The sequence below is a fragment of the Papio anubis genome, chromosome 17, assembly GCF_008728515.1.
Source record: "Papio anubis isolate 15944 chromosome 17, Panubis1.0, whole genome shotgun sequence".
NCBI classification, from domain to species: Eukaryota; Metazoa; Chordata; class Mammalia; order Primates; family Cercopithecidae; genus Papio; species Papio anubis.
The window spans coordinates 66,894,282-66,912,543 of NC_044992.1; the positions used below are offsets into that span (position 1 = coordinate 66,894,282).

At 50.6% G+C, this 18,262-nt stretch overlaps 1 protein-coding gene and 1 pseudogene across 4 annotated transcripts in view; both read right to left on the minus strand.

The window, feature by feature from the left end:
- Window positions 1–11,257: 11,257 nt before the first annotated feature.
- LOC116270971 lies at window positions 11,258–13,250 on the minus strand (annotated as a pseudogene). Its single transcript, XR_004179257.1, has 2 exons — window positions 13,229–13,250; window positions 11,258–12,312 (listed from the first exon to the last, which is right to left on the minus strand). The product of XR_004179257.1 is annotated as an uncharacterized LOC116270971 (transcript).
- GRB2 (growth factor receptor bound protein 2) overlaps window positions 11,258–18,262 on the minus strand; it is an 86,778-nt gene continuing 79,773 nt past the window's right edge. For all 3 annotated transcript variants that reach the window (XM_003913427.4, XM_021927958.2, XM_017950969.3), the window contains exons 5-6: window positions 14,835–15,003; window positions 11,258–13,733 (exon numbers count right to left, since the gene is read on the minus strand). In XM_003913427.4, the coding sequence (XP_003913476.1) occupies window positions 13,548–13,733; window positions 14,835–15,003 (355 nt within the window). In that variant the 3' untranslated portion in view covers window positions 11,258–13,547. The remainder of the gene's footprint in view (window positions 13,734–14,834; window positions 15,004–18,262) is intronic.

Consider the following 18,262-nt stretch of genomic DNA (forward strand, 5'->3'; position numbering starts at 1 on the left):
GCGTGATCTTAGCTCACTGCAAGCTCTGCCTCCTGGGTTCACACCATTCTCCTGCCTCAGCCTCCCGAGTAGCTGGGACCACAGGCGCCCGCCACCATGCTCAGCGAATTTTTTGTATTATTAGTAGAGATGGGGTTTCACTGTGTTAGCTAGGACGGTCTTGATCTCCTGACTTTGTGATCTGCCCACCTCGGCCTCCCAAAGTGCTGGGATTACAGGAGTGAGCCACTGTGCCCAGGCGAGTCTTGCTCTGTTTTGGAAAGAAAGAAAAAAGGGGGCCCTGGTCACACAGCGAGGAATAAAGGCCCTGGCCTCAGGCCTGCAATCTCATGCTCTGTCTTACATCACACTGCTCCTGAGGAGCAGGAGCCTGGACTTTGCCCTCTTTGGACAGGCTGGGGAAAGAGGCAGGGTGGAGAGACAGGAGGAGGTTTTGTGGCCGTGGGGAGAGGGGGACAAGGGGCTGGGACCAGGATGGTACCAGGGAGCGTTTTCCCGCAGCCTGTCCCTGGAGCCCCGCGGCGTCCCTGGTCCTGTGGGCTCTTGGCTCACCTCCTGCCGCTCTGCCCTGGCCTCTCTCCTCTGTGCTTCCTGCCTTCCCCTCACCTGGCCCTCAGGGCTGTGCTTCCTTATGGGGACTGGAGTATGTGAGGCCTCACCTGTGGCCATGGATTCAGGGCCACCTCCACGCTGACAATCCCTGGATCTGGATACCCTGTCAGATCTGTCTCCTGAGCTCCAGGTGAACACTCTGCTTTCTAGATGTTTGTCCTCAGGCACCTCAAATCCAACCCTCCAGCCTTTCTCCCCGCCTCACCCCACCCTGCCCATCTTCCCCTAGTTTCCCATCTCAACAAACAAAAGCCACAGATCCCCCCCCCGCCCTGCAGCCATCTGGACCTGCCTTTCCCTCCATCCCAGGTCTTCCCAGCTCCTCCTCCTAAATACAGCTCAACGCCACTGGCTTATATGGCCCTCTGCCACTCCCTTCACTGGGACAACCACAGCAGATTCTTTTCTTTATTTTTTTTTTTTGAGACGGAGTCCGCTCTGTCGCCCAGGCTGGAGTGCAGTGGCCGGATCTCAGCTCACTGCAAGCTCCGCCTCCCGGGTTTACACCATTCTCCTGCCTCAGCCTCCCGAGTAGCTGGGACTACAGGCGCCCGCCACCTCGCCTGGCTACTTTTTTGTATTTTTTTAGTAGAGACGGGGTTTCACTGTGTTAGGCAGGATGGTCTCGATCTCCTGACCTCATGATCCGCCCGTCTCGGCCTCCCAAAGTGCTGGGATTACAGGCTTGAGCCACCGCGCCCGGCCTTCTTTTTTTTTTTTTTAGACGGAGTCTCACTCTGTCTCCCAGGTTGGAGTGCAGTGGTGTGATCTCGGCCCACTGCAACCTCCGCCTCCCAGGTGCAAGTGATTCTCCTGTCTCAGCCTACCGAGTAGCTGGGATTACAGGCACCCGCCACCATGCTCGGCTAATTTTTGTATTTTTGGTAGAGACGGGGTTTCACCATATTGGCCCGGCTGGTCTCGAACTCCTGACTTCCGGTGACCCACCCACCTTGGCCTCCCAAAGTGCTGGGATTACAGGCGTGAGCCACTTCACCTGGCCAACAGCAGCAGTTTCTTACAATCCAACACAATCATGTCTGCTCCTCTGTTTAAAACCCCTCCAGGATATGGCTGCATAAAACCTTGTACATCAGCCGGGTGCGGCGGCTCACGCCTGTAATCCCAGCACTTTGGGAGGCAGAGGCGGATGGATCACGAGGTCAGGAGATCGAGACCATCCTGGCTAACACGGTGAAACCCAGTCTCCACCAAAACTACAAAAAAATTAGCCGGGCGTGGTGGCGGGCACCTGTGGTCCCAGCTACTTGGGAGGCTGAGGCAGGAGAATGACGTGAACCCGGGAGGCGGGGCTTGCAGTGAGCCGAGATCGTGCCACTGCACTCCAGCCTGAGGGACAGAGCGAGACTCCGTCTCAAAAAAAACAAAAAACAACCTTGTACGTCAATGTTCATAGTCGCGTTATTCCCAACAGCCAAACAGAAACATCCCCAATACCTGTCAATTGGTGAATGGATCAACAAAATGTGGTATATCAGGGCAATGGAAAATTATGATTCCATCATAAGAAGGAGTGAAGTACCAGCTGATCCATGCTGCCATGTGGATGAGCCTTGAAGACGTTATACTAAATAAAAGAAGCCACATCCATAAGCCACATATTGGGATTCTGTTGAAATGAAATGTCCCGAATAGGAAAATCCATAGAGACAGAAAGTAAACGGTGGTTGCTGGGATCTGGGAGAGGTTGGGGGATAGATAATAGAGCATGATTGCTAAAGGGTGTATGATTTCTTTTCCTTTTTTTTTTTTTTTTTTTTGAGATAGGGTCTCACTTGTCATCCAAGCTTGAGTGCAGTGGTGCAACTGGGGCTCACTGCAGCCTCCACCTCCCAGGCAAAGGTGATTCTCCCACCTCAGCCTCCCAGAGTGCTGGGATTACACGCCTGGCTAATTTTTGTATTTCTTGTAGGGGTGAGGTTTTGTCATGTTGCCCAGGCTGGGGTATATGGTTTCTTTTGGGGTATGACAGTGTTCTAAAATGGATTGTGGTGGCTGGCACAGTAGATGATGTCTGTAAATCCCAGCAGTTTGGGAGGCCGAGATGGGAGGATCGCTTGAGGACAGGAGTTTGAGACCAGCCTGAGCGACATAGTGAGACCCCGTCTCTACTAAAAAACATAAAATAAAATGGATTGTGGTGATGATTGCAAACCTGTGAATACTAAAACACATTGAATAATATACTTCAGATGGGTCACTTACATGTTACACTGATTATGTCTCCACAAAACTTTTTTTTTTTTGAGACAAAGTCTTGCTCTGTCACCCAGGCTGGAGTGCAGTGATGCCATCTCGGCTTGCTGCAACCTCTGCCTCCTGGGTTCAAGTGATTCTCCTGCTTCAGCCTCCTGTATAGCTGGAATCATAGGCATGGGCCCCATGCCCGGATAATTTTTGTATTTTTAGTAGAGAATGGGTTATACCAGGTTGGCCAGGCTGGTCGTGAACTCCTGACCTCAAGTGATCTGCCCCCATCGGCCTCCAAAAGTGCTGGGATTACAGGCATGAGTCACCATGCCCAGCCTAAAATCTTTAAAATTTTTAAAATTTGCTAGGCGTGGTGGTACCACCTATAGTCCCAGTTCCTTGGGAGGCTGAGGTGGGAGGAGGGCTTGAGCCCAGGAGTTTGAGGCTGCAGTGAGCTATGATCACACCACTGTACTGCAGGCTGGGCCATGGAGCAGTGACCCCTGTCTCTTAAAAAAAAAAAAAAAAGGCCGGGCGCTGTGGCTCAAGCCTGTAACCCCAGCACTTTGGGGAGGCCGACGGGCGGATCACGAGGTCAGGAGATCGGAGACCATCCTTGGCTGGCCAGGGTGAAACCCCGCTCACTAAAAATACAAAGCTAGCTGGCCAGGTGGCGGGATGCCTGTAGTCTCAGCTACTCGGGAGGCTGAGGCAGGAGAAATTTTGAACCCGAGGCGGAGCTTGCAGGAGTCGAGATCCCGCCACCGCACTCCAGCCTGGGCGGCATACAGCCAGATTCGGGCTCAAAAAGGCTGGGCGCCGTGGCTCATGCCTGTAATCCCAGCACTTTGGGAGGCCGAGGTGAGGGATCACCCTGAGGTCAGGAGTTCAAGACAAGCCTGACCAACATGGAGAAACCCTGTCTCTACTAAAAATACAAAATTAGCCGAGTGTGGTGGTGCATGCCTGTAATCCCAGTTACTCGGGAGGCTGAGGCAGAAGAATCGTTTGAACCCAGGAAGGAGGTTGCAGCGACGAGATCGCACCACTGTACTCCAGCCTGGGCAACAAGAGTGAAACTCTATCTAAAAAAAAAAAAAGGCTGGGCACGGTAGCTCATGCCTATAATCCCAACACTTTGGGAGGCCGAGGCGGGCAGATCACTTGAGGTCAGGAGTTCAAGAACAGCCTGGCCAAATTGGTGAAACCCCGTCATCACTAAAAAAAAAACACAAAATTAGGGGCTGGGCACGGGTGGCTCACTCCTGTAATCCCAGCACTTTCTTTGGGAGGCCGAGGCAGGATCACGAGGTCAAGAGTTCAAGACCAGCCTGGCCAAAGCATGGTGAAACCCCATCTCTACTAAAAAAAATACAAAAAATTAGCTGGGCATGTGGTGCACCTGTTGTCCCAGCTACTCGGGAGGTTGAGGCAGAGAATTGCTTGAACCCAGCAGGCGGAAGTTACAGTGAGCCAAGATTGTGCTACTGCACTCCAGCTTGGGCGACAGAGGGAGATTCCATCTCAAAAAAAAAAAAAAAAAAAATTAGTCATGGTGGCGGGTGCCTGTAGTCCCATTTACTCAAGAGGCTGAGGCAGGAGAATTGCTTGAACCCAGGAGTCGGAGGTTGGAGTGAGCGGAGATTGTGCCACTGCACTCCAGAGTGAGACTCTGTCTCAGGGGAAAAAAAAAAAAAAGGCCAAGCGTGGTGGCTCATGCCTTTAATCCCAACACTTTGGGAGGCTGAGGCGGGAGGATCCCTTGAGTGTAGGAATTCAAGACTAGCCTGGGCAATATAGTGAGACCCCATCTCTATGAAATTAAAAATCAGCCAAGGTAGGTAGACAGTTGTGCTACTCTCAAGAGGTTGAGGGAGGATCACTTAAGCCCAGGAGCCCAAGGCAGCAGGAGCTATGATCATGCCACTGCACTCCAGCCTGGGGACAAAGTGAGACCTCGTTCAAAAAAAAAAGAGAGAAATTGGCTTATCCTATGCAGCTAGGTCTGGAGAGTGGGGTTCGTGCAGAAGAGCCAGCACCGCCTGTGAGGAGATGGGGTGCTGGTCTTATGAGAGCTGCCACTGCTGCTTCCTTCTATTTTAGATGACGAGCAATTCTACTTCCTTTTCCAAAACCTCATATTTTTCTTTCTTTCTCTTTTTTTTTTTTGAGACGGAGTTTCACTCTTGTTGCCCAGGCTGGAGTGCAATGGTGCAATCTTGGCTCACCGCAACCTCCGCCTCCTGGGTTCAAGCAGTTCTCCTGCCTTAACCTCCTGAGTAGCTGGGACTACAGGCATTTGCCACCATTCCTAGCTAATTTTTTTTTTTTTTTTTTTTTTTTTTTTTGAGACAGAGTCTCACTCTGTTGCCCAGGCTGGAGTGCAGTGGCGGGATCTCAACTCACTCAAGCTCCGCCTCCTGGGTTCATGCCATTCTCCTGCCTCAGCCTCCTGAGTAGCTGGGACTACAGGCAACCGCCACCACACCCAGCTAATTTTTTTTGTATTTTTAGTAGAGACGGGGTTTCATCATGTTAGCCAGGATGGTCTCGATCTCCTGACCTTGTGATCCACCCACCTCGGCCTCCCAAAGTGCTAGGATTACAGGCATAAGCCATCACGCCTGGCCAAAACTTCATATATTTCACTGGGCCTCTCAAGTTTCTCCCCAGGTCCTATCCCCAGTGTCATCCCTGGATAGGCAGTGTGGCTGCTGTAACAGACACCTCTCCTCCCCCCCCATCAGCGGTGCAACACAGCTGATTTTTGTTTTGTTTTTCTGAGACAGTGTCTTGGTCTCTCTCTGCTGCCCAGGCTGGAGTGCAGTGGCAGAATCACGGCTCACTGTAGCCTCGACCTTCCAGACTCAAGCAATCCTCCTGCCTCAGCCTCCTGAGTAGCTGGGACTACAGGAGCACACCACTGTGTCAGTCTAATTTTTTGTAGAGACAGGGTCTCACAATATTGCCAGGCTGTTCTCAATCTCCTGGGCTAAAGTGATCCTCCTGCCTCAGCCTCCCGAAGCGCTGGGATTATAGGAGCCACCGTGCCCCACCCTAGACATGTTCCAAATCTAACAGGTGCTCTGGGTCTTCTGCCGGCTCTCCCGCATCCACCCATAGGCAAGAGAAACAACAAAGTGGGGAGGCCACAAGGCCCAAACACACACCCACACACGCCAGACTGGGAGCCAACATGGCTGCTTAAACAGAAATGAGGTTATGACATGGTCCGGTAGGACAACTGGGAGAGAGCCGGGTGAGGTCACTGGGCAGGCTCCACCACAGAGCCTGACTTCACTCAGCTAACATGACCCCAGCCTCTTCCAGGCTATCTGGATTCTGGTCTCCGCACCGCTGCAAGTTAGGTGTTCCTAAAACTCATCTTTCATCATACCGCTCATCTATAAGAGCTACAGAAGCAGCCAGGGCGATGGCTCACGCCTGTAATCCCAGCACTTTGGGAGGCCAAGGCGGGGTGGATCACCTGAGGTCGGGAGTTTGAGACCAGCCTGGGCCAACATGGTGAAGCCCCCGCTTCTACTAAAATACAAAATTGCCGGGCGCGTGGCTCTCAAGCCTGTAATCCCAGCACTTTGGGAGGCCGGTGACGGGCGGATCACGCAGGTCAGGAGATCGAGACCATCCTGGCTAACACGGTGAAACCCCATCTCTACTAAAAATTACAAAACTAGCTCGGGCGAGGCATGGTGCCTGTAGTCCCAGCTACTCGGGAGGCTGAGGCAGGAGTAGCAGGAGCGAACTGAGGCGAGCTTGTGTGAGCCGAGATCCGCCACTGCACTCCAGCCTGGTGACAGGAGCAAGACTGGGCCTCAAAAAAATAAAAATAAAAAAAAAAAAAAAATAAATAAATAAATAAATAAAAATACAAAAATTAGCTGGGCGTGGTGGCACACACCTGTAATCCCAGCTTCTGGGGAGGCTGAGGAAGGAGAATTACTTGAGCCCAGGAGGCAGAGGTTTCAGTGAGCTGAGATTGTGTCACAGCAATCCAGGCTGGGTGAGAGTGAGACTGTAAAAAAAAAAAAAAAAAAGCTACCAAAGGCTCCTGTGTCAACAAGCAGAATGGGCATCACTCAGCCTGCATTCAAGGCCCCCACAAACCCCACCTGGGCTCTTTCTTCCTCGCTGCAGGAGGCCACTCAGGCTCCCTCGAGCCACCTCCAGGCAGGTGCTTGCTCCCACCACCACGCCTCTACTAGACCACCTGCCCTGGTGTCTATTAGTCCTATTAGTCACTGTCCAAACTCATTTCACCCAATCCCCAGGGCAAGTCCCATCTGCCTCCAAGCCTCCCTTTGAGCCTGTGCTGTCTACATTTCCTCTTTGAAAGTCTCTCTCACGCAAGGGCTTGCATAATACAAGAATCAGAACTGAAGAGTGTGTCTGTGTCAAGGACAGAAGGCTCCCGTGGGGCAGTTTCTGGTTTCAGGGTGACTCAGAGCAGCAATGCCACCATGCAGCAATGGAAAGGGGTGGCTGATGGTGTGGGAAGACACGGGGGCCCTCCTCAGCCTCCAGTTAAAGGGGAGAGAAGTGCCTCCAATTCCACACGCCCCAGGAATGACGTTCACCGACAATCCCCATAGGTGTGGGCAACACATCTGTAACAGAGTAAATGAAAAAGAGTACACCCCTCGCCCCTTGCTTCCCTAGCACAGCACAGGATGAGCGGTGGAATTACAGCAGCAGGCAAACGTCCACCCTTTCACCCCAGGCTCAGGCCCTTCCACAGGCCTGCAGCACGAGGCGAGCTCTCAGGACCTGGCAGCTGCTATTTTGGAGGCCAACACTGCTGTCACCACAACTCATACCCAAATAATGGCTGCAATAGCCGTGCTTTCTCAACCCGAATCCAGGAATGTAAAAAAGAAGGCTGGGGCAGGGCCCGTTGACTCAAGCCTGTAATCCCAGCACTTTGGAGGCCGAGGTGGGCAGATCACGAGGTCAGGAGATCAAGACCATCCTAGCCAACATGGTGAAACCCCATCTCTACTAAAAATATAAAAATTAGCTGGGTGTGGTGGCGGGTGCCTGTAGTTCCAGCCACTTGGGAGGCTGAGGCAGCAGAATCGCTTGTACCTAGGAGGCGGAGGTTGCAATGAGCTGAGATCACACCACTGCACTCCAGCAACAGAGTCAGACACTAACTGAAAAAAAAAAAAAGAAAAAAAAAGAAGGCTGTCCTTGGAGACCTAAGACCAGTGTTGCTCTCGGATGGGCCAGAGTCGAGACTTAAAATACGTCTCAGTAATTTCTTTTTTGGACGGGGTATAGTATGGCTTTTAAGTGTTAGTTTTAATAGTAGTGTTTAGAATGCACTGAGCAGTAAGTGGCTTAATCAATATCACTATCATGTAACATTGATCTATCAGTGCTGTTGGCATACAGAATTGTATTCTTCTTTTTTTTTTTGAGATAAGAGTCTCGCTCTGTCGCCCAGGCTGGAGTGCAATGGCACGATCTCAGCTCACTGCAACCTCCGTCTCCCGGGTTCAAGCGATTCTCCTGCCTCAGCCTCCCAAGGAGCTGCGATCACAGATGCCTGCCACCACACCCACCTAATTTTGGTATTCTTAGTAGAGCCGGGGTTTCACCATGTTGGCCAGGCTGGTCTTGAACTCCTGACCTCAGGTAAGGAGGTAAAGACCAGCCTCAGACTCCCAAAGTGCTGGGATTTCAGGTGTGAGCCACCATGCCTGGCCTGTACTCTTATTTCTTCAGTGGTGGTAAGTACCCCCAAGGAAAGCCATTATTTGGGATTCTGACACCAGCCTTCCTAGGGGTGAGCACGATTCATCTGCCTTGGCACAGCTGACTGCAGGGAGGAGCCAGGACCCCACCAGACTGGGGCTAAGCTTCAGAAGCTCCCAGTGAACTCATCTTAGGCCATGTGCATCTTTCTCTTTATTCGTGAGTATAAAATGGGGCTCTGGTCTGGGGAATTTGTATTTATTACACATGTACACACAAAATCTCAAGTTAAAAGTATTTCCAGCCAGGCGCAGTGGCTCATGCCTGTAATCCCAGCACTTTGTGAGGCCGAGGCGGGTGGATCACAAGGTCAGGAGATTGAGACCACCCTGGCTAACACGGTGAAATCTTGTCTTTACTGAAAATACAAAAACAAAATTAGCCAGGTGTGGTGGAGGGCACCTGTAGTCCCAGCTACTTGGGAGGCTGAGGCAGGAGAATGGTGTGAACCCAGGAGGTGGAGCTTGTAGTGAGCTGAGATCACGCCTGCACTGGCCAGAGGGCTCCTGGAAGAGGCTGGGAGAATTCCCAAGGCACCCCACCCAGATGCCTTCCCAGGAATCCCAGATCCCTGAGGAGGGAGATACAATCACTAAGAAATCTGTGACCAAACAGCTGCTGATCACAGAAAAGCAGTGATTTTCCCATTAATTCTGAAACAAGTCAAATGCGAGGGAGGGGACAAATTGAGCAAACAGCCTCAAATGAGGCTAAATGAGTCACCATGCCCAGCCTTTTCAATTAAATAGCTCCATTTTGTAAACTTCTGCTCAGCTTCAAGGAGGCCAGCCCAAGTGGACCACAGGACTAGCAGCCTTGACTCTCGCTGGGTCAAGATCCTTATCACATATAGCTACTGCAGGGGAGGGTCAAAAACGTCCCAGGCCAGGCACAGCTCACGCCTGGATTCCCAGCACTTTGAGAAGCCAAGGGTTGGGGGATATCTTGAGCCCAGGAGTCTGAGACCAGCCTGGGAAACACAGACCCCACTGTACAAAAAAATGAAATGAGCCGGGTGCAGTAGCGTATGCCTGTAGTCCCAGCTACCTGGGAGGCTGAGACGATCACTTGAGCCCAGGAGATTGAGTCTGCAGTGAGTTATGATCGCACCACGGCACTCCAGCCTGGGTGGCAGATAAAGACCCTGTCACAAAACAAAACGACCCACAGACCTCCCCTGCTCAGTGTGGTTAAATCAAGAATTCAAGTCAGGATTTCTTGGGTTTTTTTTTTTTTTTTTTGGTAATAGGTCTCTCAGGCTGGAGTGCTGTGGCACGACTTCAGCTCACTGCAACCTCCACCTCAGCCTCCTGAGTAGCTGGGACCACAGGTGTGCATCACCACACTCAGGTCATTTTTGGTAGACATGGGGTTTCACCATGTTGCCTAGGCTGGTCTGGCATTCTTGAGCTCAAGCAATCCACCCGCCTCGGCCTCTCAGTGTTGGGATTACAGGTGTAAGACACTGAGCCCGGCCCTTATTACCTTTTTTTTTTTTGAGACGGAATCTTGCTCTGTCACCCAGGCTGGAGTGCAGTGGCACGATTTTGGCTCACTGTAACCTCCACCTTCTGGGTTCAAGCGATTCTCCTGCTTCAGCCTCCCGAGTAGCTGGGATTACAGGTGCCCGCCACCATGCCTCGCTAAGTTTTTTATTTTTAGTATAGATGGGGTTTCACTATGTTGGCTAGGCTGGTCTTGAACTCCTGACCTCCTGATCCACCCGCCTCAGTCTCCGAAAGCGCTGGGATTACAGGCGTGAGCCACCCTGCCTGGCCCTTTTTTATTACTTTTTTGAGACAAGGTCTCACCCTGCTGCCCAGGCTGGAGTGCAGTGGTGCAACCACAGCTCACTGTGGCCTTGACCTCCTGGGCTCCAGTGATCCACCTCAGCCTCCCAAGTAATTGTAACTATGAAAAAACAACATGCTCGATAATCCCACTGGAAGGGCCAACAAAGTGGAAAGAGACAGGCGTGTGCCACTGCATCTGGCTAATTTGCTTTTTGTAGAGAGGCGGGGAGTCTCCCTATGCTGCCCAGATTGGTCTCAAACTCCTGGGCTCAAGTGATCCCCCACTTTGACCTCCCAAAGTGCTGGGATTACAGACATGAGCTACCATGGCTAGCCCTCATTGCTTTTTTGTTAAGTATTCTTTGTCTCTGTAGCCAACGTGTGTGTAAACATGCCTTGTCTCACCCTAAAAGCAGCCTATTGAGCAAACAAGTAGGTTTTAGTTACTTACTTAGCACATAAAAATCATTTCTTCATAGGTGTTTCTGTCCTTCTCCTTGTTTAACACAGAGAACAGGAGAACGAAATAAGCCAAGCTCTTTATCCTCCCAAAGTCCTTGGTCTAGACCAGAGTCCCCAAAGCGTGGTCAGTGGTTTCTCTACATCAGAAACAGCAGGGCATGTCTGTGTCCTCAAAGTTAATGTCCAAGGATGGGGGGCGGTTTGCAATTCTGTACTACTAATAGGCTCCCCAGGAGTTCCTGACAGCTAACTATGGGCATTGCTCCCAGGAGGGCCTGTGAGCCCCACATGCTCCCCTAGGGGGATGTAAGCTGGGTGAGTCTGAAATAAGGACCCAAGATTCCTGACTCCCCAAGGCGGTTTTTAAATTTTTAAGGCAGACAAGGGGAAAAAAAGATACCAAGTGAAGAATTCATTGTATGTTTATTATTCACAGTTAATCACTACCTACCAAATGCTATCCGCAGAGTTAAAGGATTAAGTACATAGGTCTTTCTTTAAACACTGATTTTTTTTTTTTTAAATATATACACACAAAACTTAGTTCAGCAAGGCTTCATGATATACACCAATTCCAAAATAAAACAATCAAATGGTCCAGGTGCAGAATGCCAGATTCCTTTTATCATCAGTGAGGAAAGGAGAAGCAGAATGAGGAGTGAGGGAAGGCAGGGACAGGCTCTGCCCAGAAGAGCTGCCGCCTCCTGGCACAGCGAACGCTCCAGGCCCAGGCCCTGTTCATATTCAGAGTCGGAGGGAGACTCCCATCAGCCGCTTTGGGACCGAGAGGCCCAACTGTCACCAACTCTCCGGAGAGAGGGAGGCAGCCTTGTTTTTGTCGTGGAAAGGGGAGTGGGTGGAGAAAAAGATTACAGGCACATCACTACAGGGGACCAGAAGTGGAGAAAAGACAGAGATCTCTGCCGAGGCCTTGGTCTTTCCAATCTTGCCTTCCCCAACTCTCCCTGCTTCCTGGGACCATCTGTAGGGGTGGGGAGCAGCAGTCAACACAGCCCACTGGCAAGGGAGGCACAAGCAGCACTCTGGCTTCCCAATGCTGCCCTCACGCTCATCTGGACAGGTCAGGGGACACAGGATGAAAGCCACAGCCCAATCTAAGAGCAAGACAGGTGAGAAGTGAGTACTCTCATTGTGCACTCCAGCATAGGAATAAGGTGAAACCTGCTACAACTGGAGGCTGCGTTCCCATGACTTCCTCCTTCGCTCTCCTTGTCTGGGGCTTGCTGGTTCCAGGGGTGCATATAGTGATGGGGTGGGGGCCACAACCCCCGAGACAGTGAGGACAGGCTTCCAACCCCCTGTAAGCCAGATCCAGTGGGATGTGGGAGAGCTGGGTGGCCACCTTCCCTCTTGCCCCGGTAGCCCGTCACACTCACACTGCAACCTGGACAAGCAGTTCCCTGAACCCCCAAGGGGCTCACAAACCTTAAAGCTGGAGCTTAAAGCCTCCTGGCTTAGTACAAGCAGGAGAATGCCTCACCTTCCACTCCTGCTTGTCTCCCTTGCTCTACCCTGCCCCAAGGGAAAAATATTTACACAGAGTAGGAGACAAATTGGCTGAAAAGCTCTGGACTGTCTTTAACTTATTTTAAAACAAAACAAATTAAAAACAAAAACAAAAAACACCACCACTCAGAAGCAACCCTCGAAATAAGGAAAAAGGCACTATGAAAAAACAACATGCTTGATAATCCCACTGGAAGGGCCAACAAAGTGGAAAGAGACAGGCTGTTGGGAGGGCTTTTTTTTTTTTTTTTTTTTTGAGATGGAGCCTCGCTCTGTCACCCAGGCTGGAGTACAATGGCATGGTCTCGGCTCACTGCAACCTCCACCTCCCAGGTTCAAGTGATTCTCCTGCCTCAGGCTCCCGAGTAGCTGGGATTACAGGCGCATGCCACCACACCCAGCTAATTTTTGTATTTTTAGTACAGACAGGGTTTTGCCATGTTGGCTAGGTTGGTCTCGAACTCCTGACTTTGTGATCCACCCACCTTGGCCTCCCAAAGTGCTGGGATTACAGGCGTGAGCCACTGCGCTGCCCGGCCCAGGCAGGCTTTCTAGGGAAGCCATGGAGGCAGCGACATGCTTTCCTTCTACCCCACTCTACTGCCAACTTGGACAAAATACACTGGGGGTCTGGGCTGGAAGGCAGATTCCTACAAGCCCCCTCCTCTGGAGGAAGTTAAACAGCAAAGGCGTCGAGCTGCCCTGCCCGCTCCTTTTTGTGTGTATATACGAAGAACACAGAAACAGTGGTTCTTCTTTCAGTCATTCCAACTAAAACAGACATTTTGCATAGAGAGAATACCAGCCCACTTGGTTTCTTGTCTTTTATTATTGGCGTCAGCTAGGACTATACGTGGCCTTAAACGTCATGCACTGATGGACAGAAGAGAAAAAAGGATGAAAAAAAGGGCAAAGGAGGGGAAAGAGGAGCAGCAGTGAAAATTTGTAATAAAAACTCTTCTTAATTTATAGGTAAGTTTTGGCATTTTTAAATCCAACGCCCCCTCCCACCCCCTAAAGTTCCAACCAAAGTGAGAGGGTCACAGGGTGACCCGGCCAGGTGTTCTGCACTCCCTCACAGGCTGCTGTTAGTGGCAGCTTGTGGGTTTAATTCTTTTGTATGTGTTTTACATTTTTCACTTTCTTTAAATAATTGCTTCTTGATTCTTAGACGTTCCGGTTCACGGGGGTGACGTAATTGCGGGGAAACATGCCGGTCTGCCCGTGGCAAGCTCCTTTCCACCAGTTGGGGTCTGAGTTATCCATGACATGGATAAAATCTCCCCGGCGGAAGCCCAGCTCTCCATCCTCCTGGGGATCAAAGTCAAAGAGGGCCTGGACGTATGTCGGCTGCTGCAAAACAGGAGCAGGAAAAACCCATATTGCATTCCTGGTCTGTGGCCGGCCACCTCCGAGGCCAGACGGGTTCCAGGGGGAAACGAATGCGTGCCAAATTCTCCATGTTTTCTAAACTCACCTCCCATCTCCCAACCCCCCATTTATTTTTACCTCTTCTAAGTTTACAGGCCAAGCGGGTTTAGTGTGATCTTTCCCAGTGCTCAGAAAATGCTAGAGTATGTCTCCCAGAGGAGGGTGGCCAACTGTGCCGTATTATCAAGTAGAGGGCAGGCAGTGCTTGGAGGGGAAAGTTCTTCAGAAACAGCCGTCTGTGTTTAGGCTGTGGGCCCAGAATCTGCAAATCCCTTCTACCACACCCTTAAGATGTTAGAGCCTAAAATTCTGGAGCTCGCATAACATAAGGGACTCTAACTGTAACTTATGACCAGGGCTCGAGGGACAGGAACAGTGCCGACCTCACTCCCTCACAAGCATAGTTTTCCTCATAATTTGCCTCCAGGGACAGGATCTTTGGGTGGGTGTGTTAAAGACCATCTCCCTAGAGAGACTGGCAAGCTGGCTACACACTGCCTCTGGAAAAGCAAAAATCCTGTATTTAAAAAAACAAATCTTTCTTTTTCTTTTTTTCTTTTTTTGAGATGGAGTCTCCCTCTGTCACCCAGGTTGGAGTGCAGTGGTACAATCTCAGATCACTGCGACCTCCACCTCCTGGGTTCAAGCGATTTTTCCATCTCAGTTTCCCAAGCGCAGGTGGGCGCCACCACATCTGGCTAATTTTTGTATTTTTAGTAGAGACAGGGTTTCACCATGTTGGCCAGGCTAGTCTCAAGCTCCTGACCTCAAGTGATCTGCCTGCCTCAGCCTCCCAAAGAGCTGGGATTACTGGCATGAGCTACTACGCTGGGCCAGAAACAAGAAATTTTTAGTGTGAATGGAGGATAACGTGTTCAGTAACGAGCACAGAAGCCCCAGTGGCAATCCCTGAAGGGCGCCTGCATGTTGATTAAGGGTCACCTCCCCTTTCCCACAGGAATGCACACTGAGGAGCTATTCTTAATTTCTAAAATGATCCCATCTCACCCTGATGAGGCTTACCTGTGGCACCTGTTCTATGTCCCGCAGGAATATCTGCTGGTTTCTGGAGACAGATGTAGATCTGTGATAATCCACCAGCTCATTCAAAGAATTGAACTTCACCACCCAGAGGAAGTACTTGCCGGCTCCGTCTCGGAGCACCTTGAAGTGCTGCACATCGTTTCCAAACCTGGGAAGGACAGAGAGCACATGGACCGGCTAAAGGCTCTAACCTGGAAAATCGAAGGCTATCTGCCCATATAAGCGATACCTTGAGAGAACCACTGTCCCGGCAGCACTCCTCAGGGACTGCAGAGTAACAAGTTTCCTCACTGCGTGTCCCTGGAACAGACCCCTCCCTATGACTGATGGGCACCAGGACAACATGAAGAAACCAGACAGGGACAGGCCATCACTCTCATTCTGAAGATGTTTGTAAGATAAAGAGTCCAGGCTGGGCACGGTGGCTTACACCTGTAATCCCAACACTTTGGAGGCCAAGGCGGGCAGATCACTTGAGGTTGGGAGTTCGAGACCAGCCTGATCAACATGGAGAAACCCCATCTCTACTAAAAATACAAAAGTAGCTGGGCGTGGTGGTGCATGCCTGTAATCCCGGCTACTCGGGACACCAAGGCAGGAGAATCACTTGAACCCAGGAGGCGGAGGTTGCAGTGAGCTGAGATTGCGCCATTGCACTCCAGCCTGGGTAACAAGAGTGAAACTCTGTCTCAAAAAAAAAAGAAAAAAACAGTCCATGTGCCCTGAACCCTAACAAATAAAACAGCCTTTCTTAAGACAAAGAAGTGTGACTTAACTTCCTTAGAATCAAAAAATAATTAAAATGTTATATGCAGGAAGAAGGCGAGGAGGGCTGGAAATACTTTCAACAATTCTCTCGTAACTGGGAATAGTTCAAAGTCATGTTTTCCATTCAGGAATTTTAGATCCACTCATGGGGAAAAGGTCTCTGAATGAAAGGACACACTGGCACAATAAAAGAGGCCCAGGCTTCGAAACCCAAAAGCTTCTCCATCACCAGATCACACCCTTTTACACTGGCTAGCAAAACCAGCAACAGTGTGGCTGGCTGGTACTAGCTCACAGGGTCTGTCACAGGATATTTGGCTAGAACACCAGCCCAGCGAGGGCGCTTCTGCCTGTCCTGTTCACCTGGCCAGGCACTCAAAAAGGCATTCTTGGCCAGGCGCGGTGGCTCATGCCTGTAATCCCAGCACTTTGGGAGGCCGAGGTGGGCGGATCACAAGGTCAGGAGATTGAGACCATCTTGGCTAACACGGTGAAACCCCATCTCTACTAAAAATACAAAAATTTAGCCAGGTGTGGTGGCATGTGCATGTGCCTGTAGTCCCAGCTACTCAGGAGGCTGAGGCAGGATAATCGCTTGCACCCAGGAGGCAGAGCTTGCAGTGAGCCGAGATTGGGACACTGTACTCCAGCCTGGGCGACAAACGAGACTCCGTCTCAAAAAAAAAAAAAAAAAAGGCATTCTCTGAGAGTGCTTGTTCAATGAATGGAGTCCCTCCTCTCCTTCAGTCCTTCAGTCTTTCAGCTGACGGAAACTAAAGGCGTCAGAAAATCAATCCAGCAGGTGGCAGCACTGAGCTTCAAGGAAGCCACTGAGCACAAGATGCCCCACATTTGGAAAAAATACTGCTTTACATGTAAGACAAAATGTGAAAGGTGAAAGCTTCATTAGCAAGGGTATATCCCACGGCACTTCTGGCCCCACAGAGGCCTACTTCCACCCATGCAACGCAGGTGGTTTCTAAAAGAGCCCAGGGCCCCAATAATGAGCAGCATGTTAACTACTGTGTTTCAAATCACAGGCTCAAAACATCCTAAAACTAAGAAACATCTGAAGAGTGTTGATTCTTGAACCTCTTTTGCAAAGGGGTGTGTGTGTTGTTAAAGAGAGTCATGACACCTGTTTTGCTTCTAAAACAATAAATGCATTAAATCCTTAAAAGATTCTACTTGAGAAAATGGAAGTTTGAGAGCTTCTGCTGAGCAAACAGGCAGCCTCCAGCCGAGCACGTGGCTGCCCCCGTGGTTTTGGCCACCACCCAGTGATTTATTGCTTGTTCTCCTCATTTTATATGGTTTCAGTTACATTTGGGTCAGCATAAAACTAAAGAAAGACAGGTGACAGTTTTTCTTTTCTTTTTTAAAGATGGAGTCTTGCTCTTTTACCCAGGCTGGAGTGCAGTGGTATGATCTTGGCTCACTGCAGCCTCGACCTCCGAGGCTCAAGCAATCCTCCCACCTCAGTCCCCAAAATAGCTGAGACTACAGGCAAGAGCCACCACGCCTGGCTAATTTTCGATTTTTGCAGAGATGGGGTTTTGCCATGTTGCTCAGGCTGGTAGCGAACTCCTGAGCTCAGGCAATCCACCCGCCTCTGCCTCCCAAAGTGCTGGAATTACAGGCTTGAGCCACCATGCTGGGCCGCAACTATAAATTTAAAATCTACATTTCAAAAAAAAATCTACATTTTAATCACACATTAAGTGATTCTAAAACCAAATAAGATACTCAGTTCATTCATTTATTCTTTTTTTTGAGACACAGTCTTGCTCTGTCACTCAGGCTGGAGTGTAGTGGCGTGATCTTGGCTCATCCTCCTCCCGGGTTCAAGTGATTCTCCTGTCTCAGCCTCCTGAGTAGCTGGGATTACAGGCACATGCATGCCACCAAGCCCAGGCCATTTTTGTATTTTTTTTAGTAGAGACAGGGTTTCACCATGTTGGCCAGGCTGGTCTCGAACTCCTGACCTCAGGTGATCCGCTTCTGCCTTTGGCTCTCCCAAAGTGGCGCAGGGATTACAGGTGGAGCCACTGTCCCCAGCTTTTAAAATTTGAGACAGAGTTTTGCTCACGCCCAGGCTGAGGCAATGCCCATCCTCGGCCTCACTACAACCTCCGCCTCCTGGATTCGACTGATTCTCTGGCTTTAATCTCCTGAGTTGCTGGGCCTACGGGTGTGTGCCACTATGCTCATAAGCATTTTCTATTTTTAGTAGAGACGGGGTTTCACCATGTTGGCCAGGCTGCTCCATTTTTTTTTGAGACAGAGTCTCGGCTTCTGCCGCCCAGGCTGGAGTGCAGTGGTCGGATCTCATAGCTCACTGCAGTTCGGGCCTCCCCGGTTCACTTATTCTCCTTGCCTCAGCCTCCCCGAGTAGTTGGGACTACAGGCCGCCCACTGCCTCCTCAAGTATTTTAGTAGAGACGGGTTTCACCGCAGCTAGCCAGGATGGTCTCGGGACCTCCTGACCTTGTGATCCCACCGCCTCGGGCCCCAGCTGGGATTACAGGCTTCTGAGCCACTCACCGCCTATTTTTTTCTTTTTTTTTTTTGAGACAGAGTCTGCCTCATGCTCCAGGCTGAGGCAGGGCCGGATCTCAGCTCACTGCAAGCCCACCTCG